We start from the raw sequence: 23,320 nt of genomic DNA, 5'->3' as shown, positions 1-23,320 counted from the left end.
ATGCGTATTGCAACAAGGGTAGCTGCTGTGTACCAAAAAGCTATGATAACATTGATGAAACCATGTCATCCGATACTTCATGGAGTATTTATTCAGGCTCCTACACAGACACACCCGACGCGAGTTGACAAACCCCCTCCTCACCATGCTGGCTGTGTTTACAACGTAGGACTGTTGGGGCGGGTGTAAATCGAAACAAACCAATCACGTCTTGTCTTCTGACAACTGACAAGCGGCTCAACCTCACACACCTCATCCCTCTCCTTGCATCACTGTGATTGCATTACCTTTCTCCTTCAGCAGCTCTTTCCACCTGGGAAAGGCTACTCCGATGTTGACTCTCGTTTTTTTGAATTCGCCAGTCACTTTGCCTTTTTGATTCCCTTTTGTGCTTTCTTGGCGACGAGGATTCCGTCTCCCGTGATGCTGCATATGCATGATCCTGTGTTATGCTCAAAGAGTGGGACTTTGTTATGCTGCAGTAGTGCTGGGGTAGTAGCAAAGCGCCTCTTGCTCCTCTCCTTCGGCTTCTCAGTCATGCAGCGCTGGCCTGGCTCTCAACGAAAATGCCAAAGGCGGGGCTAGTCCCTGGTAGTGTGCTGTATGTCCCTTGCTGGGGGATGTACAGTATTTTCAAGATGGTGAAACGTTATGGAACCCCCCAAACGACTTACCCTGCACAATGTACAAACAAATCTGAAATACTCCTTTTACGAGAGTAAGTCAGATTATTGGAGGAGGTAATAATATACCAATGATGACATATTTATGAATGCAGACATCGATTTTTGCCAGTAAACAACTGAAAATGCTACACACTGTCCCTTTAAGAAGTCAGCTATTTTTTTTAACTAATGGGCTATCCGAACATTTGTTTTACATTTTAACAGCAAGTGATAAGGTGCCTGTCAGAAAATACATAAAAAAAGACAATTAAAATGTGTAAATTTAAGTAATTCCACCAATCAGATCTGACAACATTATCATGTTAGGTCAAAGTGCAAAGGTTTTCACAAAAAAACTGGTTTTGGTTAGGAACATATCATTTTTTGGCTTAAAACACTCAGTTTTGGTGGCACAATCCCCGCTGGAAATGCCACCAATGTCTCATTAAAAAACAACCACTTTTGTTGTTTGTTGGTCTCAAACAGTGGTCTGAGGCTGTCAGCCATCTTGACTAAGCACATGCACATACATAGTCATTTATACTGCACAGCACTCCTCAGTAAAAGTAAAAGAGTCATGGGCTGCTACCCTGAAAGGCAACAAAATAATTTTGACAATGCCATTATAACTCTTTTTTAAGCTGAAATGGAAGAATGGTCCCAGGTTCTAAAATCAAATAATTCCTTGGTCTTATATTATAGTAAATTGAATGGACTGTCACACACATTTAATTGGGCTCTGGGACATTGTGATGGGCTTTAAAAAAAAAAAAAAATCACAGTTTTATCAGAATTTCTATAAAACAGTATATAGTAATAATTAGTTGCAGTAGTTAGGTGTCAGTTTTTCTTGGTGCAACAAGACAGTGAGGCGCAAATTGAAATGAGTACTAGTGGGCAACCAAGCCTCCGTCAAAAATCAGCACAGTGTTGATCAAGACAAAAGAAAAGTGTGTGAGTGGTGCCTCAAAATGGCACAATATCTGAAAAATGTATCACAAAGCTTCCTAAAATAACACTCATTTTTAAAAAGGCAAATCCCATCAGCCATATAAAGTGTTAATCCTCTCTGATCAGTAGTGGGAACTGACAGTCACCATGACTGATGGGGCTGGCAGGATGTCTGCATCCCAGCACGTCTGGGATCAGCTCTTTGGACAGTGATTGTGACACTTTGTGCAGGATGCTCTGGACTTCCACCTGTAAAAAAGAATGTTGCTCCAGACTTTAGACTGATCTCCTAGAGAGTCTTCCAACTTAATCATTACTGTCCATAAATTTATTTTACATGGCTTAAGTAAAGGGTTTCAGGGTTGCAGATTAAAAAAAAAAAAAAAAAAATGGTTTCAGCCACCGTGACATTGTTTCATGGACTCGAGTTTTTTAAGCCTCAAGTTTGGCATTCTAACCATCGATATGTTGGATTTCTGGAGCAAATAGAGACTCAAGGTGAACACATTTGGATGAGAGGGTGGAGCTAACCCTTAACACTAGCTTCTAGCTTCCTTAGCAATGTGCATTTACAGTCTGTGGTTTTACTGTGATAATGCTAATGCTAAATCTAATTTTTGCTAGCATAAAATAGGCTTAAAACCATTAAAACAAAATGTATTTACTGGGAAAAATGAGCACATGACTCCCTAGAGAGTCTTTTAGTGCAGCCAAACACTGAACAAGACCTGTTTAGGCAGCGGCTGCGGCTACACCTACATTCTATGAATCTGGGGTTATGCCATAGTTACATTACCTAACCAACATTGTCACTGCGGTTGCAACTTGTCAACAGATGGCACCCACCTGTCAGTCAGAGCAGCCACACTCTTACGGTAAACAGGTGAGTATGAAAATTCCACCCTTTATTTTTCAGCCCTGGAGGTTGCCACTTGGGTTGGACCCACAGTGACTGACTTTAAAAAACCCTGGACTATGGGACATTACCATTCTGCGCAAATTCATCCACTGAATGTGCACTTTAAAAAACTACCCAATGCACAGCCCTTATACCTGTGGCTGCAGTCTGCTGGAGCAAGGAGACAAACTGAGAAACACCCATCTTTTCTTCATGCATATCGCATCATGTTTACAGGTGATCACAACACTTTCATGGCAGTAAGCTTTTATTGATATCTGTGTTGTTTATTTTTGCAAAATAACGTGGCCCACAGCTACGTTTTCTCCCTGGTGACATGTGTTTTTTACCACACACATTGCCTCACAGCAACAGCTGAGGACAAAAACACGTACCGCGTGTGAATATTGTAGATACTGTAGGAGGCCATGTAGGAGTGGCGGTAAACCTGCAGCAAAATAGAGAAAGAGAGAGAAAGAGAGAGAGAGAGAGAGAGAGAGAGATTAACAACAGTCTTCTGAAACATTAACGAGAGAAGCAGCAGCGCCACAGATAATGACATCATGAAAAAAAATGAAAAGGAAGAAGGCATCAAACAAAAAAGACTGCTGGCTGTTTTCAGTGATAGAATCTGTAGACAATGCAATTTGCATGGGTGACAGCTGTGGGACGAGACATTTTAATTCCATCTGAGAAACCCATCATCACCGAGTGCCTCTGTGCTGAAAGCCCGGGAGAGACAGACAGGGAGAGGGAGAGAGAGAGAGGCATTCAAAGTGACAGAGGGGTGCATGTAAAGCTGTCTGAAACCCCCACTGGAGAAGCTGCGGCTGACATGATAATAGACCTCTGACCGTGGCTAGTGATCGGGCACAGAAACAGGCCATATTTTTGCATTTTCATCATGAAGATGACACTCATGTATTCAGTTCTAATGCAAAGCAGGGGTATTTTATTACAAGAGAAGATTCTGTACTGCTAATGTAAAAACTCTGAGATACACTTGACTAACAATGGGGTGTAAGCTGGTGCATAATTATATTTCTATCATCATTATTCTGTAGCAGATGTGCAGAGATAAAGACAGGATAGATAGATAGATAGATAGATAGATAGATAGATAGATAGATAGATAGATAGATAGATAGATAGATTTTTATACTGCAAAATACAACAGAAAATGTAAGACAGAAAACTATCATATACTGTATGTGGTTTTACCCAAGTGAGCCCAAAATAAGATTCCCATTTTGGGCCCATACCCACTTGCCACCCCGGTAGCCGTAGTATAACCCATGTGGGGCCCACCTATGTGGGCTATTGGCATGTGTGTATGGAACTCATGGACAGTACCGAATAGGGCCCATTTTTCAACTAATTTACAAAGCACATGGGGCGCAAATACAAATGTTGACTGTGTCGTCACTTCATTATTGTAACTTATTAAACATCTGTGTGAAACTTGTCATAATTAGCATACAAATTATTGAGTTACTTCCAAACCAAACTTAGGAAACCTTTTCCTTTTGTACAGGTGCCTGAAGTGCTTCAAATTTGGAAACACAATAGTAACATTGTATGCTTTTGCACCAAGGCGTCTTGTCCATGAAAAAAGGCTTGTTTCAATCAGGTAGGGCACACTTAAATGCTGTGAAATATGCATGAAGATTATGGACTGCACAGGGGTTGTAGACATAAACAGTGACAGGGGCACAGATTGATGAATGTCTGGCACTCTAAAATAAAATAAAATAAAATAAAAAAAAATAGCAATGACAAGCCAACATGAGTGATCTCCCAAGCTGGGACAGATCTCTGATTACTTTGGCAGTTACTTGTTCTCCCTACAACAGCTACACCAACGGGGTATCAGTAAAGTGGGCACAGGCAAAATGATTCCAAAGCAAAACATTTGCAGGGGGTAAAATGGATATTACCACAGGTGGAAGAAGCATTATTGTCTACTAGTTTTGTTGAAATCGTATCCATGCCAGAGAACAAGTGCTGATAGCTGACAACTTTGAAGCCATTTAACAAGAAACGTCATACAGCAAGGAAGAAAAGAGTTCAACTCTTAATATTAATAATGCAGATATATAAGGATCTCAGAGATGAAAATGCAAGTGGTCAAAGCAAAAGTGTGAGCTACATACTAATGAATTATGGACCTGTGCATTCACAGAGATATAAAACCTCTAAGCAGGCTGTCAGATACAAACGACCCTGGTGAGGCGGGAGTAGTCTACCAAACAGGGACAGAGAACAGCCCAGAGAAAGCGCTATCAGCACCTTTTCATTTTACTGAGGCTGTTACGGCAAGAAGTATTGCACACCCCCATGGCACAAATGAGAGCTTTAAGTGCTCCCTGGTACACCTCGAGGGGTCAGCCAGAGGCTACAAATGCTCTGCATCATCTTGGCAAGTGTTGTCCAAGACTTCATTTTGGACATTCCTCCAGGCTGTCCAGTCCAACAGAAGCTATGCTTTTTTTGGTATTTTTTTTTCCCTTTTCTTTTTTACAGGTGTGTTATGCCTGCTGGCAGCTTGATGCTGCCTCTACAGCACACACCAGCAAGAACATGACTTGACTTCCTCAATAACTTGTACTCACTGCACTCCATTTTAGAGACAGAGCTTATCTTTATCAAAAGTGTTTTCCACTTTCCCCGACATGTTGTGTGAGTAAAAAGCTCAGACCCAGAGACATTTCAGCATATCCCTTTTGATATACATCAGTGAGATCTATGGATACCTGCAAGTAAGAGCATCATGGTAGAGATTAAAACTGCAAGGAACGGGTCATTGTCGTGGTTAAACTTGGAGTTGCCAGTTCACAAGGCTTTGTATTAACCATGTTACTAATAACCATTTCCATATTCTAGCTGTAAACACTGTTTGAGAAACTGCATTTACATTTGTTAAAGCAGGCTACTCCTGAAGTTACTATCATAACTTTAGTTCATATATGAGCACCTTTGACCAATGTCTTTAATCCATTTTATTTTCATATAAACCCAGCAGCATTTGTCCCATTAGCTTATAAAGACACAGACAGCCCTCACTGTGTGGGACAAACCTTAACCCCGATGCATATGAGAGGCAAAAACATTTTTTGTATTCAGGTATCAACAGATAGCTATATCCAGTTGTTCAGCTGCAAAAGTGCTGCATGTTGATGCACTATATTATTTTTAGGCATGTAAACAACTCGGCAGGGATAGTAAAGGTGCCTTATATCTGTATTGGCCTCACTGCACCACTGTTTGTGGGACAAGCAGTCAGATGATGGAAATGAGCCCAATTTACTATTACTACTATTGCTAGGAAGCCAAGGCTACATTATTAATTTAAAACTAGAAAGCAAATAGCAAATAGTATTGTTGGCTATGGACACCTGGATGTTTGCCTTTGCCATGATGCTTAATACACCTGGGTGTAAACAGCCACATGGACTATTCCATCCCTGGTGCAAATAGCATTGTTCGCTATGGACACCTGAGTGCAAATAGCATCTACTGAGATTTTTAGCATCTTTCAGCTCAGTGTTTTGGTTTTCTGGCCTGACGCTTTACTGTGTTGGTTGACTCTCAATAACAGGCAGCTGTTTTCAAGAAAAAAGCTCTAAAAACCCACTGTACACTACCAGCTCAGCACCAAACAGCACCAAACAGCAAGCAAATGTAGCAACTAGCTGATGAAGCATTTAGAAGCTAAAGAAGTAGATATTTCTGTGAGGAGCTGGTAACACAGAAGTAACCACAGTATGCTGCACCTCCCTTAAAAGTGAAATATTACGTACAACACTTAGTTTATGTTCCAGTGTAAATGGTATCTAACCCCTATAGAGAGCGAAGTATATTATTATCTTTTTCTCCGAAGTACTAGTCTGGGAAACTAAACAGATGTTAATGAGGCTTATGGCAGTTATAAAGACATTATACAAAGACTACAATAAGGCTTTGGATTCCAGCCTAAGCACCCATGAACGGCCCATAACAATAAGCTGGAACATCAATAATACAGACTCTTGTTCATAGTGAAAGTAAATTACTGTTTAGAGAGAAGAGGATTCACCGAGCTCCTAGTGACTCATATCGACTTTATGCAGAGTGTAACTTCTCAGTGCATACTGAATGTACTGCGGTTGACACAGGGGTTGAGTGTGTTCAATATAAATTTGCAGGCGTTGTTACAAATATCTCTCTGTGTTGCAGAGAACTGTGCCTGGGAGTAAAAAGTGATTCTGCAATGTGCTCAGACTCATTTCTCAAACCCTGACATGCTGAAACTTCCTAATTTTCTGTCATGAGATTGAAACACCCTCAACAGGCCCCAAAAGGAGCCCTCAAATGAACCTTTCAGCAAAACTCCATTAAATGAGACATAGGGCTCACATGGTGACTGTGACCTTTGTTGCCGGCTCGATGATATAACAAAAAGGTTGTGACATTTTCAACACTCAAATACAACGGTGGCCATGAAGATGAATATAACATCCAAAACCAAAAGCATTGGCACCAATAAACAAAATGTTATTCATATGACGAATTGATATTTGAAAGAACATATTGACCACCTCTGACAATATGACAACCAGGCTTAGAGTTTGATAGCATTTCATCAAATCTGAATCCTTTAAATCCCTGGTAGGATTTTATTATGTATATTTTATAGTATAGTCAGCCTGTTCTCATCCCTAGGGTGTAAAATACAGCAGCACTGTCAGTGACCATTGGCAACAGATCTAATGTACAAGGCACCCTTTTAGCGTCTGTATGAGATGTATTGGTCTTTAAACTAACTCCCATGTAAACCCATCTGTGGGCCATGGCAATGGCATAGTATGACATTACCTTACAAACCTACTTATTTTAACCCAAACCTAGTTATGGTGACAAAACCTATGTTTCCTGTGAACACAGAAGTTTATTTTGAAAGACACTACGTATGTAAGAAGCAAAAATTGACATGCCTTTCCTGAGAATTCAAAACTGACTCAAGGGGTTCCTAGAGCATCAAGGTTTGAAGCGAAGGGACACTGACCAAGCTGCTGTATTTGACATGCTGAGAGTGATAATGTGTTGGAAATAGTATGGATTGTTGATTTTAAATTTAATGTAATATTTGTTTTTATAGCTCTGCGTGGATCTGTACCAGCATACATCAGTCCATACTCTCCATCGAGACCCCTCAGATCCTCTAATCAGTTACTCTTCATCATTCATGTTCCTAGTCAAAATCCAAAGGTGATAGAGCTTTCTTCATAAGAGCTCTCAGACTGTGGGACAATTTTGCCCATTGCCGCCAGATTGTCCCATGTATGGCTACTTTAAAATCCCAGCTTAAGACTGACCTTTTATGCAATTACGTCTGAATCCCCTTACACCTTTATGGTTGTCGTAAGTAAATCGTAGTCACAAGTCCAGTCTCTCAGGTTTGTAGAATTTTGACACGTACTTGCTATCTGAGGTCTTTGGTTCAAAGTTGTCTAGCTACAGAGCTAGCTTTCCAGCTAGCGTATTTATAATGTTCTACACTGGCTGGATAATTGACCCTTCACTAGGCTCCACCCCTTTGTGATGGTCCATCGAGCTGTTGGAAACTAGGGTGGAGCCCTCACCATAACTAACTGCACTCCCAAAAGAAATATTATCAAATTTTTGGAAAAATGAAAAAATATTTCAAAGAGAAACAGCAGAAGGGTCTGCAATATGCATTTAAAGGATATATCCAGGATGTCAGACTCACTCAGCAGCAAAAACAGGTTGAAAAGATAAAGATAGTCAGAGGCTAATGCCTAACTAGCCTATAAGTTACAGATGACAGTGTAAAAGTGACAATCGAGACAATAGACAATAAATATAAACGAATACCTTGCTGATTTTCATCCGGCTGTGTGTCACCACAGTGTGTGCAGATGAATGTGTCAGGTGTCCCCCACGATGCCAGCACTGGGACCGCCACTGGTGGATGGGGGAAGCTAAACACCATTCATCTGCACACACTGCAATAACACAAAGCTGGCTGAATATTGGCAAAGTTTCTCTACTTCTCTTCACTGGTTCCTGTTAAGTGCAATGTGTCAGCAATCAAAAAACTATTGCTAATTTTCAGTTAATGATGAATTTTGGGCTCTCGAATGTGATATGAGATGTCAGCCCTCTTGAGTTAGCCAAAACTTCCATTTCTTATGTCTCACCCTTTCAACATAATACAAACATAGCATATGCATATTGACTTTGAAGCCAAAAATGAAGTAAAGAACAGTAAGACATCATTTTGAAATAAATAAATAAATAGTTCTATGTTAGAAAAATGTCAGAACCCAAAACTCTAGAGAGAGAGGAACAACCTTTCTGGACTTCCTTTGAACAAGTATTATCAATGAACAAGACCCACTGGGGACTTGTTCATTGGACAAGGGTTTAGGACTCAACCCCTGTATTACCCCAGACTGGACAAACGCTTCTTTCAGCCATCTTTAGGCCAAAAGGAGGTAAAAAGTCACTTGGGATTGGGGCAAAATGTGGCGATGAACGACTAGTTGTCGTGAGACAATGCTTCTTTTCTCAACCACATCCTGTCCATTCGCATTGCTCAGGGGGAATCAAAAAGTCACTTGGGATTGGGGCAAAATGTGGCAATGAACGACTAGTTGTCGTGAGACAATGCTTCTTTTCTCAACCACATCCTGTCCATTCGCATTGCTCAGGGGAAATCATGCCCTCCTATCCCTTACCAAATGTTTCTGTGTGACAAAATTGAAATGTCAGTTAGAAGTGAAATTATACATTTTATCCATGTTATAACGTTGTAAATGTGCATAATCCTTGTTTGTTAGTTGAATGATGTTTTTCTCATTTCCATAGGGCAAAAATTAAGGGAATTATGAAAATAAGATTTTAATTCCTCATTTAACATGAAACCATACTGCCACCATGTGACGGTAGTTAAAGTGGGTTCCCATAAGGAGCTCCATGTCATATTTAGAGTTATCATATAGCTGTGTTTATTAATCAACTTGTTTTCATGACTATGTGCTTGTGTCTATGGCGCGTAACATGTTAAAGTATAATAATAATAATAGGAGCATGAAGTTTCCTTTAAAATAAAGTAATAAGTCTATTTTACAACTAAGAAGGCCGCCTTAGCAAACCCACCCCCCTTTGGCCGGATAAAAACAAGTTGGCTCGGCGCATCTCTCTCTTTTCTTTTTTTGACTCTTCTTGTTTTGTTCTCTTCCGTGTGTCTCTCTTGTTGTTTTCCTTCTCTTCCTTTTTTGTTTCTTCTATTTCGTATCTTAGCCTCTCTTGTATTTACGTTTTAGTTACGCTTTTATACTGTCAGTTATTTTAAACTTTTAAGTTTAAGTAACTGTAACTGATGCTCAGACTCTACTGACTGCGTGACTGGTAGATGGTGGTGGGTGGTCCAACAGGCCAAAACACAAATTCAAAACATAAACCTGATTTGCAGACTGCAAAAAAATGTTTTAAATGCGAATATTCTGGCTGTACTATTGTTGTCGGTGAGATCAATATGTTATATGACCATTATTCCTTAGTCTCTGTGACATATTAGGAGGATTTTACGACTATTTGCTTTAGATTTCTTACATATAGCTCCTTTAATTTAGGATTCCTTAGATAAATATTTTGCGCATCCCTGCATTCTCAATTTATCTTCACATACTCTCTCACTATCGCCAAATTAAATAATTCACGAGTGTCACTTCTTGTTTAATCCATTTATACATACTGTTGATTTTGTGTTGTTTCATACTATCATTCATTTATTCAGTTGTTACCCATTTAGCTTAAATGAAATTTAATTTATTGCCAAGTCGTTGTCTGTGGATATTTCTTTTTGAGCAGGAATTAAGATCACTGTATGGAGAATTCATAACCCAGATATCGAGATTGGTTCATTATTGATAAGCCTGCTGAAGAATTAATAATTGGTTTACAGAGTTATTAATTTGATTAGTTGCTTCCCTCATTAGGAGGGTGGGGCCTCAAACTTTATTATGAGTGCAAACATTCTCAAAAAGGTATTTCCCCTACAATAGACAAGGCTTTACAGTTTGCCCATTCCCAAGGGATATTATTGTATGACATAAAACTCCAACATCTGAGTAACACATAGAGAAAAAAACAGCACAGACACTTAAAGAGTATCTTGGGAGTGTCACCACAGAGGAAGTGTAACTGAGTCTCCCCCTTCTCTGCTTGGTATCAGCCCACTTGCTATAAGCAAAGAGAAAATCAATAGCGTAGTGGGAGTAGCTCCCTGGATAGACAGTGGAAAACATGTCAGGCCAAATGACTAACAAAGAATAACAACACTTTGGACCAAGGATATGTGCAGCTGACACTGTATAGCACACTGAAATTGACTGGTTGCCATGGCAACATCACCTCTGGGTACATTTACAGCAAAGAAGCTCTGGGCTTTGAACTTTTGCACCTTCGTGTTTGTGACACTGCACTTGCGTCCCATTATATCAGACCCATTTAGAGACTTTGCACAAAAAGACACCATTAGTCTGGTTCTAAGATAACTTGAAGAACTATTTCATCTTCACATCATGGTCCAGGCTTGTACTCAAAGATCAAAATTTCCAACTTCAAAAGACTGAAACTGCTTCACCCTCGGCTTTGATTTGGTCAAAACTTGAACAAAGGAGAAAAATACAAACAAAAAAATCTCCAAAGATTGCTCTCTAAGTGTAATTAAATAGAAGATCTCAGACACTTTTTGCCTAGTTTTGACAAGACTTGCATTTTGACATGGAAAAATCTCACACTAATTGGCTACAGCAATCTTAAAGGAAAAGTACTACTATTACAACTGGGTTTTATATGTGAAACTCTGGCCAGTGTATTTAGATCAACAGATGTGGAAACAAACCCGGTTCGCCCAATTAGGAAGAGAAAACAAAGGCAAACTATAAAATTATAACTCAAACTTTCTGTTTATTTATTTTAGTGATTAATGTAATTGATTTTTTTAAAGACCTAGGAACAGAAACAAGCACATAATATGGAGTAAAGGACAATGCATGCATACCTTAAAGCAGAGGAATAAGACATTAATTAAAAAAGAAAAATTAAAATAAGCAAGAGCAGCAAAGTGGCTGTGTTGTAATTGGAACCTAGTAAGCAATTGCATAGGAGTGTGTGCATGTGTGTATAGATGGAAAAAAGATACCCGTTTATATAGCGCCATCCCAGCAAGCACATCATGCCAGTCTGTTTCATGATGCCGGGGCTGACTTGCTCTATTGAACGAGTCACTCTCCTACCCAACATAATGATGGTCTGGACCCATTTGGTACAGACAGAGGGCATTGTGTTTTCTTGGGGTAGGTGGGGCCCCAAGAGCAGCCCAGTCCCCAGACGAAAATGTTGGCATTCTGCATTTCTGCAGCACTATGGATACGTTACATTTGGATGTTCCATATTTATCATATCTAAGTCTCTAAAGTAATGCGGAATATGAACTATGTCATTGGAACTTGGAGGAGATGGTGGATGGTGTGATGCCTGCTAAGCTAAAGACCACTGCGGACCACTTTTCCAGACCAACAATCAACAAAACCAGTTGCCTTTTAGCGAGTCATCTCTATGTTTTCCACAGGGATTGTGCCACTAAAACCAGATATTTTAAACCCAAACATGATCTGTAACCAAGTGGTTTTTGTGCCTAAACCTAACCACACATTAACCCCAGCATTGTTTAAAGTCCCCCCTCTAGCCAGTGTTACTTCCTATTTAACGGTTAACATTCTTTCTTAAACACAGAATGGGGATGTGTTTAATAGTCGGATGTAATCCATTACCATAGCAATGAGACTGAAGCAGCTCCCTTATTTACCATCTCCTCCTGCTGCAGCTGTCGGTTGCTGTAGTGATGAGACAACACATTCTCAGTCCGACCTTGTCACATATTGGCATTTGGTCATGGACTTTCCACATCGACAGAAGACATGCAAGGTACCCTGGATGAGTTTGTTGTTGATGTTCTGGGACACCGCATCAAATCAGCCAGTTACATGCATTGTTTCTTTTCAAAATACACTTCTCTTTTTACAGGAAATGTACAGTTTGCATACAGTCTATTTCAAAATAAACATACTACATTGGTACAACACCACAAATTGATGTACATGATTATGTTTATCCAACACAGACACGTGGTTGGCTTTACAATCATAGGGGAAACTAACACCAGCCTCCCAGGTGAAAGTCGGTGTTGTTGGGTTATATAAGGGTTAGGATTGGGGCAAATGGACAGTCCGACTGACAGACAGATAAACAGACGCCCTTACACAGAAAGATAAAAATAAGGCTATTGTGCTACAATTATGATAAACAAGATAAGTTGACTGGCTAGCTCACAAAGATGTTTGATATTTATGACAATGCACTTTTGCAAGCTTGGAAGATGATATCTGACTAGCAGATTCTACTACAGTCATTCAATCATTCAGTCAATATTAAGTTATTTGTCAAAAATATTTGGTGAACAGCGTGTCTAATCAACACTGTCAGGATATGACATATGCCAAAATACACTGGATGAGGACTTGAAACATAAAATTCTACATCAGTATGATACGTGGCTTGTCACCATTATTGATAGTGCCCGGTGGCGTCAGGGGGGGCGTACTGGGACAACAATGAAAGTTAAAGGTGGCGGAAGTCTGAGTAGGGCAGAGAAGAGGGGTAGAAGTTGGCTCCAACATGCATCGGCTTTCACCCTTGAGGCCGGTGTTCGCTTCCTGTGTGACTGTAAAGCCAAACCCTGTTCTTTTTCCCTAAACCCAACCACCTGCTTGTGTTGGCAAAACTAGCCACGTGCATTTGTTGTTGAAGGAAAAAAACATCAATTCGCAGTGTTGTACCAAGATAGCACTTAATTTGAAAACTGTACATTTCCTGTGAAAATCGAAGTGTATTTTGAAAAAAACAGACAATGCATGTAACAAGCTGAAGTTAACACGGCATCCCAGGACATCAGCAATCAACGCACCTCGGGCACCTTGCACATCATATCTCAACATGGAAATCCATGACCAAACGATGATATGTGTCAAGGTCGGAGAGAGAATCTGTTGCAACAATGGCACATTTTAAGACAAAACCTGATCTTTTCATAGCCCTAACCAAGTGTTTTTGTATCCAAACAAAACATGATGTTTCAACATATTTGCTACATATGAATGTACAAATGTAACATATCCATTTGCTGAAATGTACATTGCTAGCAGTTATTCTGGCAATTAGGTTTGGCACTGCATCGCATTTTCTTGCAAATTGTGCCACTGTAGCTGGCATTTTATCACTTGATCACTTTAAAACCCCAACTATAACATGGGAAAGGTTTGTTTTAAATACCATATACTTCATTGCAGGCTGCTGAATCAAACTGATGCAAAATCCTCTAAATCTCATTCAAATAAGGCTATCTTGCTCATTGAGTTACAACATTGCCCACAGTAGCCCATTACAGCTACACGTAGAGATATTAAGGGGATAGATACCTCTTTGTAAACAATCTCTGACAGATATGTCTCTATCATCTCACAGTATGTTTCATCATATTGCCCAAGTATACCTGGCTAACTGTATGTTTTATATTTGTGTGATTTTCTACTGTTGTGTTGACTTTAGTATAGTTGCTTACTCCCTTTCTTTATGTTCCATAATATTGTGCATGAACTTATGGTCAGAATACATTAGACATGCCCACCAGCATCCAGGAGCCTTCAGGGACAGCATGAGGAACGCAGGTGTTGTACTTAAGAACAAAATCACAAAAGCATGCTCTTTGTATTTTTGTTGCTTGAGCTGAGAAATGTTGATATATTATAGTCTGTATCAATATTTACTGCAGCAGCCACCATTCAGATAGACTCATTTAAATGTACTTTCAAACAGAATACAGGGACTCAGGTGCTGTTTCTCTACCATTAAGTTACATCAGTGGGATATTTGATATTTTACTGTCAAGTGTGTCTCCTTTTTTTCCCCTTTGTTCTCAGCAGAGGTGTGGACTCGAGTCACAGGACTTGGACTAGAGTTAGACTTGGGGCTAGCACAATATCTGGTTTTCACAACATGCTTATCATGGCCAAAACAGTTCATGACGATATTATGCTTGAAAAAACAAATAATAATGTTATCAGTGAAATTCAACTTAAACATTATTTACTTTGTATTTTGTCATGTTGACACTTAATACCCTACACCCACTTTATCTGAACCAACCCGACAGCATCCAATCAAGTTGCGGGCGAGTGACATGAAGAACTAATGTTACGTAACTGAACATAGGTTATTCTAGCAATAATTTTGTGTACAAAAAATACAGGTGGTCAAGAAAAAATGAATTGCAGTATGCAAAAAAAACCGCCATCTGAAAAACAAATGGAGATGAAACAACTTCCTACAAACTCGTTTTCACAAAATAAATACACGTTTAAAGGTATTACTGGATTTTCGTTTTTTATATATTTAACAGATTATTAATCTGACGTTAAAATAGTCTTTAGGACTTGAAACTGAAAGTTTTGGACGCAGTTCTTGCCTGTCTTGACTTAGGACTTGAGTGCAAAGACTTGAGACCTACCTGTGCCTTACAAAACAATGACCTCTCACCTCTGGATTTCAGCATTACATCTTTAGCCCTTTTTACACAGAGATCAGGCTATGGGGCTGCTACAAAGTCCCCTCTTTATGCCGTGTTTGCAGTTTTACCCAGGACCAAACAATGGTGGCATCTTTCCGCATGTGAAACCCATGCAAAAATTGCAAAATAAAAGAGGCATGTCAAGCATGGCATCTAACACAACAACGTCGGCCTCTAGTGTGAAATATAACATATGCGTCGGCAGCACTTAACAAACACTAATAACGACATAATGTGGTGATAACAATTATTTACCATCTCTGTTAAATGGCGGTTGATCTTGTCATCTGCTCGGAGAGTAAGGAGCTCCCCAACCTCACTGTTTTCCCAGTTTGCAGACACTTTCTACAGCCATTCTTCTTCTTTGAGTTAACTGCTAATGGCTTCCAGCTACTTTTTAAATCTCCTGTGGTGGGTTGAATGCATAACATGTGATCAAAAAGTCATACCTGCACCACCCATGATCCCATCCTGCTGGCTGTCCCATTTATACAGATGTTGCTTTCGGCACAGTTACTACCTCCATTGCCACCCTACAGGCGAGGCAACTCTGTCCCCCTATTTCCGTAATTGTACCTTTTATATAAAATGGTGAGGTAGCATGATAGCATGAATTTCCCGTCTAGAAAAGGCTGTGTAAAAGGGGCTTGTAACTCCATGATTACATTCACCACTTAGCTATTTTTTTCTTTAATCAGCATTCTAGGCTTGAGGTACAACACTGGAATATGAACTTTTTTTTCTCATTTTCAAGATGACTCCATCAGCATTGTTCAGAAAACACTCAAGATAAAGTTGCAGGGAAATGGCTTTTAACTTTTGTCTTGACAGCAGAAAGAAGCAGAAATCTTGTATCTCGTAAAATACAGAACAAATGCAAGCATACAATCCATTTATGCCTTGACATGCAAACAATGGAGGCCGTCACTCTGAATCACTGAGAAATCAGTCAACGTCAAACCCACACACTTCTGTGCCTTTATAGCTTAAAGCTAAGATGCTTTTGTCTTTTCTTTTTAAATGTTGTTTTGGTTTCAGTTGAAAGGAGCAGAAACTATGAATATTAAGGTAGTAAGGTAGGTAGTGCATGTAACCAAAGTCCCCCACCAGATTCAAATATGATTGATACCACTGGACCACAAAGATGGCATAAGATGACATATAAAGACTGAAAAAGTCACCAGGCTGCGAGGATTTGCACTGACAAGAGAATTACAAGATGTCTACAAGGCTAAAAAACACAAGCCTGTTGTCAGCAGTGACAAACAGGAATCCCAGAGCTTATGAGCTTTTTTCAAGCTTAATCACTGCCAGATACAGATGCAGTCAGATAACAGTATGTAATCCTACAGATAGGTGATGCCAAAAGAGCTTTCTCCAACACCTTGTAACGAAGACTCCCTCACTCACGTCAGAGCAGATCCATATAACCAGCCAGAGTAGCGTCTGAACCCCAGGCACAGAGATGTGGTATATAGAACAATTTATCAGTTCAAAGCCTGCATGGGATCAAAGTGTGATTAGCAGGAGACTTGTTTAATCATTTTAGAGCAGAGCCAGGTTCCTTTGTTATTCTTTTCATCATTCATTACAGGTTACAATTAACTGCAAGCACAGACATCATGGTAGAATTCATAGATCAAAGGCTGGGATTACATCAGACCCACATTAAAGCCCTGTGCCACATCTGAAAAAAAGGAAAACATTCTGAAGAGCAATCATAGCAATAAAAAAAAATGCAGATAATACTAAACTTAAATAAACTTAAATTAAGCACTACACACTGCATTCAGATGCTGCACAAAATCATTTAATGATTGGACACGACCTCATATGTAGACGCTGCATTATTGTGCAGTGTGAATAGGTTTTGGCACCTTACTGACAAAAGGTTTCACATTTATATGTCAAACCTTTAGCTGATCTCATATCCATTACAGTACATGCACAAGCAAAATACACAATGGCAAAGACATTGTGGGGATTACATCAAACAACAGGAGTGTGTTGTAATGGCTCATCTAAATGCTCAGTGTTGGATATGTATACTGACACGGATATGGATGGATCATTTTGTCCATATTCTGCATTCATTTTGTCCATATTTGTGCATGTTTTATGAGAGCTTACAGACGCGAATGAAATGGAGAAGTGCTACCGGAGATTGTGGTGGCAGTGTAACATACTGAACGCGAGATACTTCTGTAGGACATGATGAAGACATTACAAAAATGGCAGAATTGGTAATGTAGTAGAGACAATCCTCTGCCCATACAGTATGTCATGATGTTTTAATGCCCTCACAGACCACTGCTATCTACAATGGTGTCTCCTTTAAAAGGAACGTCATTATGACATCCTCCACTGTTGCTATGTCGCTGGTGTCAAAAACTTTTGATTCTGCCCTTTAGTGCCATCTAGTGGATGTTTCTAGAGAGAAACGTGGACAGTCACAACTTTTAAAAACAACCTGGGCTGTCAAATGATTAAAAAAAAAAAAAATCTAATTAATTACATGCTCTGTGATTAATTGACCTAAATTAATTGCAAACATCAAGTGTTGCTGTGAAAGTATTCCAAAAAAAAAAAAATAAAAAAATAAAAAAAATCAATTCGAATGAATTTTGGCAGACGTGTCACAGTAAAGCTGCTGTATTTTGGGCACAATTGTTCCCCCCGTCCTGTACCACCAAACCTGGTCTGCAGTCAATTGCAATCCATTTTGCAAGGGAGTTAGTTTGACTTACTTAGGTTGTGTCTGAACACCTGGTTCAATGTGGCTTGACAAGGCTGACTGCTAGTGCTTGCATCAGAGGGTGTGCTAGCTCGGACCTCCCTTGGCTGCTAAATGCTTAAGTACTCAGATGGTTTGGAAATTCCTAACTGAAGAAACTGCATAGGACGGTGCTCCTGTCAACGGTTCCATCTAGCCCTTTTTTACAGGGCAAAGCAATGTCATCTCATCTGCTTCCATCATATGACAAAGCCTTCAATGACGCTCCGGGTCAAGGGGCATTTAAGTTTTTTTTCTGTGATTAATTAATCAAAATTAACATGTTTTTTTGACAGCTCTAAAAAGTATCTATTTTTGTATGTAAAGGGAGTATAAATGAGCCTTAATGGAGACAGTAGTCTTGCATAGCCAATGCATTCTTATCCCAACAATGGATGGATGGACTTTCACATATACATATGATGCACTAGGTACCCTCCTACATCTGCTGTTGATGTTCCGGGATTTACACTTGTTACATGCATTCTGTCTTTTCAAGTACACTTCCATTTTCACAGGAAATATACAATTTCTGCTCATTACATGGAAACAGTCTTTTCAAAATAAACTTAAGTAAAATGGGTAAAACATCTCTTACTTAGATTTATTTCCTTGTTCAACAAACGTATGTGGTTATGGTTTAGAAAAAAATCATGGTTTGGCTCAGTATTCACATGGGAAACAAGCAGCAGGCTCCATGGTGAAAGTTCTGTGTTTGTTGGACCCATCCTCCACTCCCACCCACCCTGTAGGGACTTCTCAGCCCTTTATATTGTGACATTACAAACTGCCACTGGCTGGTGCATTTCATAACGCTGCGAAAAGTGCCTATGTGCGTTGGTAGTGGACGTCCACTGACATAGTGCTGGTACTTGAAGACTGAGGTCAGTGGCAACTGTGTCAACAACGGTGCCTTTCTGCATTAGTATCGTATGACCAGATCACTGACAAGTTCTAGATGAGAACAGGCTTGCATAGCCAGATCTATCTCACACTGTGCCAGCGCTGCAGAAAGGTCTGGCTGAACCCATTATAATTACACACTAAGGGAAAAACAACAACAACAACAACAACAAATGTTCTGGGTTGTTTGTATTTCTTTCACAATTGTCTTGTGCAGCACTAAGCCCAGGATGCAGCGATGGTGCCCTTGCAAAATAGATTCTGGACTAAAACTTGTTTTGGTTTTAGTTGGATTGTCTCTACCAATTAAATGACAGCATCAAGGCTATGAGTGTACACTTGCTGTCTTTGCATCTCTGCCAGTTTTCACCAAATGTTTGACAGCCAGGAGGCTTCTGTCCGTCTCTTGTGTTACTCTGGAGGGATTAAACGTTCGGCACATTCTGCCTTCATTTGTATCTCTGGCTAAGCCTTTTGTCATAAATAAGATACACACTGTTTTCACTGCTGTCAGCAACAGCGTCCACACAGGCTGCAATGAAACTTCATCAATTATACAGACAACATGAACATCTCACTACTCACAGGCGTCATCAGAAAAGTCTGTATATTCATAGCTACTCTCATTTAATAAAGATCAAACTGTACAAAGTGAGACTGGCTTGATTACGGACACTATTCTAATGATATTATTTTATCAGTACTGGTTATAATCCATAATTAAACTTGCAAACACAACAACTTTACATTATGCAGGTATTTTAAAATCATCATTCATTGATGTTCATTATCCTTCAGTATGTAATGCAGCAAAGCAGAGAAAGATGCTCAACAGGTGAGTCAGCAGGCTGACACATTGAAAGCTATGGGCTGTGGTGGTGTTTAGTTCTTTAGTAATTAAAATATACTTCTTGAAAGACAAACAATCATGAAATGATCATAATAAGTGTCTATTCACCCGAAGCCTGATATATCTTCCAATGTTATCCCAAAATAAAATAAAATAATAATAAAATACAAATAAAAACACATAAATGAGCCACAGTGTCCATTGTGCATGAACACACACAACTCATTTTATTTGATTCAGTGCCCCAGGTCCAGTGCTCTCCACATACACACTCACAGACTTGAGTCATAACATCAGCAGGGGCTCAGAGCTGTCCATGAATGTAATAAAGGTACTGGATACTGGACTCAAAGATGGCACCATTTCACTTAAATGAAAAATGGTCACAGAGCACACAGGCCAAAAAATGGTCTCTGGCTTCAAGGTTTGCTTCCACATTGTGTGGCCTACTGCAAATGCACATTAATGTTTCTCCCTCTGGCTCATCCTTCTTAGCCCATAAACTTTACATTGGGACTTCACACACTTAACAAATGCTTCTCTGGTCTCTGGAAAAAGTCTAGAAATATATATTCTTCATTGATCAGAACTTGCAAAGTGCAATAAGTGACTTTGCAGGTCAGATTGTCCTATCTGTTTTACAGACGTGTCTTTTTTAATGGTGGTCTATGGGAAAAATGTTTTTTTGGGCCACAGGGAAATTTTTGTTGCAGTTCTTGAATACATCTTCTGATGCACCTCAACACATCATCAGTGATGTAACCTGGGGTCATTTGTCTTATGACAAGATGGTGACTTCCAAATATGTTGATAAAGTTCAACCTACCTGTTTTACTTATACACAGAACGTAAACAACAAACACTCACTGAAATATTAGCCACACACATCTGTCCACAGTCTTAGTCCAAGTAATGTGGTTTTACAGTGCTGTCCCATCCCTCGTACAGTATTTGAAGCTGCTGCCTTTGCATTTTAACACAGAACCACCACACACCACACAGCAGCATCATGCTTTTATCATCATGATTTTAGACAGCATGCTGGCATCGCAGAATCAAGAGACGTGACAGGCATGACATGTAACACAACAGTGTCAGCCTCTAGTGTGACATATAATATATGCACCAATGACATTAACTTGGCAATAACAATCATTTAGCATCTCTGTCATATGGCAGTTGATCTCGTCCTCTGCTCGGAAGGAGCCCGCGAATCCCATTGTTTTCCCATTTTTGGACATTGTCAGCCATTGTTCTTCTTCATTGTTCTTCTTCTTTAAGTTAGCTGCTAGCTACTAACAGCTACTTTTTAAATCTCCCAAAGTAGCTTACAAGTTTAACATGTTATAAAAACATCACACGTGTGCCGCCCATGATCCCGTCCTGCCAGCTGGCCTGTTCATACAGACACAGTTTAGGCACTGTCAGTACCTCAGATGTTGCCTTAAAGGTGAGCCAACTCTGTCCCCCCTTTTCGGTGATCGTACCTTATATACAGCTGGGCAAGGAGGCATAACATGGCGATATTACTGCCTTGAACAGGGTTTTTAAAACTGGGCTATTGCTTTACATGTCACAAGTAAGTCTCAAGTCTTTGCACTCAAGTCCCAAGTCCTGAACTTTGAGTGTTGAGTCCTAAATGAGTCATAATGCACTCTTCACCAAATGCAATGCCATTTTAAGATCAGAGCAATAATATATGAAATTTACAAAAATCATTACTGTTTTTTTTAATCTGTCATTATTTTTCAAAACAAGTTGGTTAAAACAAGTGTGACCTAACTTAATCATAAAAACGTAGTCCTGACATTACACTTTCATAGCATATAGGACTATTAACCAGTATCACAATAGAATGAATTTTGTATGTTTCTGTCTTGTCTTGCAAATTTAATGAAGGGAATCAATTGATTAGTGGCACACTTTTTAAAACCCCACAGGTTTGAGCATTCCCCCTTTTTTGGTCTGCCTGGTCTCCTGTTGTAATATTTTTTGTGTTACCACAACACCGTAATACAAAGTTATGTTATTTGTGTCTAATATGTGCTATATATGCTGTAGTGACATCACATGGATGTATAAATAGTCATATGACTATGAATACAGGAGAAAAGGAAAAACAGAAATTTTATCTCACAAATACTGACTTAAATCACACATAGCACAACAGCAAACAAGACTTTTGGCTTTTGAAATGTGTTCTTCTCAGCCTCGGAGATCAGCGAGAAAGAAATAAACACTGTAGCCAGCACAGATCAAAAACTATTATATTTCTTTCAGACAAGTTCCTATTGATTTTTTGTCTAAAAAGTTAGTTGTGCCATTCCTGGAAGCAGTTTCTGTCTGCAGTGACACAGAGGGCCACATATCACACTCCCTGCAGATCTGCCTGGCCAAAAGGCTCCTTTTTATCTGATGGCACTTCCTGTCCATTCCCGTGTCAAGATGCCAGATTCTGTAAAAACTGAACAACAACTATATGTCCATGGATTGCTCAGTATGCTTTGGGAGCATGACTTACGATACTGTCCAAGTGTGCAGAGAATAATCTACACATTATTTATTACACTCACAATATTCTACTCATTATTTTGGATGTTGTCACAACAGCACAGATCTACTGATACCAGGATCGGCTGAATGTCATGTTATTTCATTGCACATGGCTTCTGGGAGAAGCTCTGTTACGCACACAGCAACACAGCCTCTGATTTGTCAGACTAAACCCAATGCATCATGGGATACATCTTGTCCTTAGTAGGCTTCAGCTAATGGCTAACGGCGACAGCAACTCCCTTCAACACAGAGAAATGGATAAATAATCAAAGATGACATTCATTGTTGGATTTATTAGTTTTATAAAGTCTCTAAAAAAAACCCTGCTGTTCCTTGCTGGACTGCAAAGCTTTTGAAATGTACACAAGATATATATTTTTTTCTTTTCTCTTTGCTTCTGCCTCTTTCCTGGTTGAGAATTACAGAGCCTGTGTTGGCAATTATAAATGAAAGTTTTGTCAGTATTTTGGATGCAGGAGGTTCATCTTGCTACACAGCATGGTTATCTTTCACAGAAAAAGCAAGCTCAAATCGATCAGAAGAGTGAAGTCTCCAAAGATGATGGGATGAGATGATGTGGGTTTGTTCAACCCACACTCAAAGTGTGCAGTGTACATCACTGCTATACTAGCAGTGCTAGTGTTGTGCGGTCCTTCTGTATTGTGTAGAGTTACAAACAACTGATTCTGTCATATTCGTCATATTCATAATGTCAGTAAATTCAGGTAAAACATGTGCAGACTTCACTTGTCCCGTGCAAATGCGCCACACAGAACACAGACACTGGGGTTTCATTTCTAAATCACACAAGGTCCCCAGGTAATACTAGCATCTTGTGAATAGGGCTTGAGTGAAGTTGTGAGACGTTTTTGATTTTGTCAAGTCAAGTCTAAAATGAAGCGGCACAGTGATGCAGTGGTTAGTTTTGTCGCCTCACAGAGGTTACAGGTCAGGTTAACTGGTAACTCTAAACTGGCTGTAGGTGTAAATGTGAGCATGAATGAATGTCTGTCTCTATGTGTCAGCCCCG

General features: G+C 39.6%; 1 protein-coding gene across 3 annotated transcripts in view; it reads right to left on the bottom strand.

The window, feature by feature from the left end:
• The window catches only part of LOC125899749 (inactive dipeptidyl peptidase 10-like), a 310,646-nt gene that overhangs the window by 49,629 nt on the left and 237,697 nt on the right, over window positions 1–23,320 (bottom strand). For all 3 annotated transcript variants that reach the window (XM_049594253.1, XM_049594254.1, XM_049594255.1), the window contains one exon: window positions 2,910–2,962. In XM_049594253.1, the coding sequence (XP_049450210.1) occupies window positions 2,910–2,962 (53 nt within the window). The remainder of the gene's footprint in view (window positions 1–2,909; window positions 2,963–23,320) is intronic.

This window comes from Epinephelus fuscoguttatus, linkage group LG13, assembly GCF_011397635.1.
Source record: "Epinephelus fuscoguttatus linkage group LG13, E.fuscoguttatus.final_Chr_v1".
In the NCBI taxonomy this organism is placed as follows: Eukaryota; Metazoa; Chordata; class Actinopteri; order Perciformes; family Serranidae; genus Epinephelus; species Epinephelus fuscoguttatus.
This window is presented reverse-complemented; position numbering and strand designations above follow the sequence as displayed.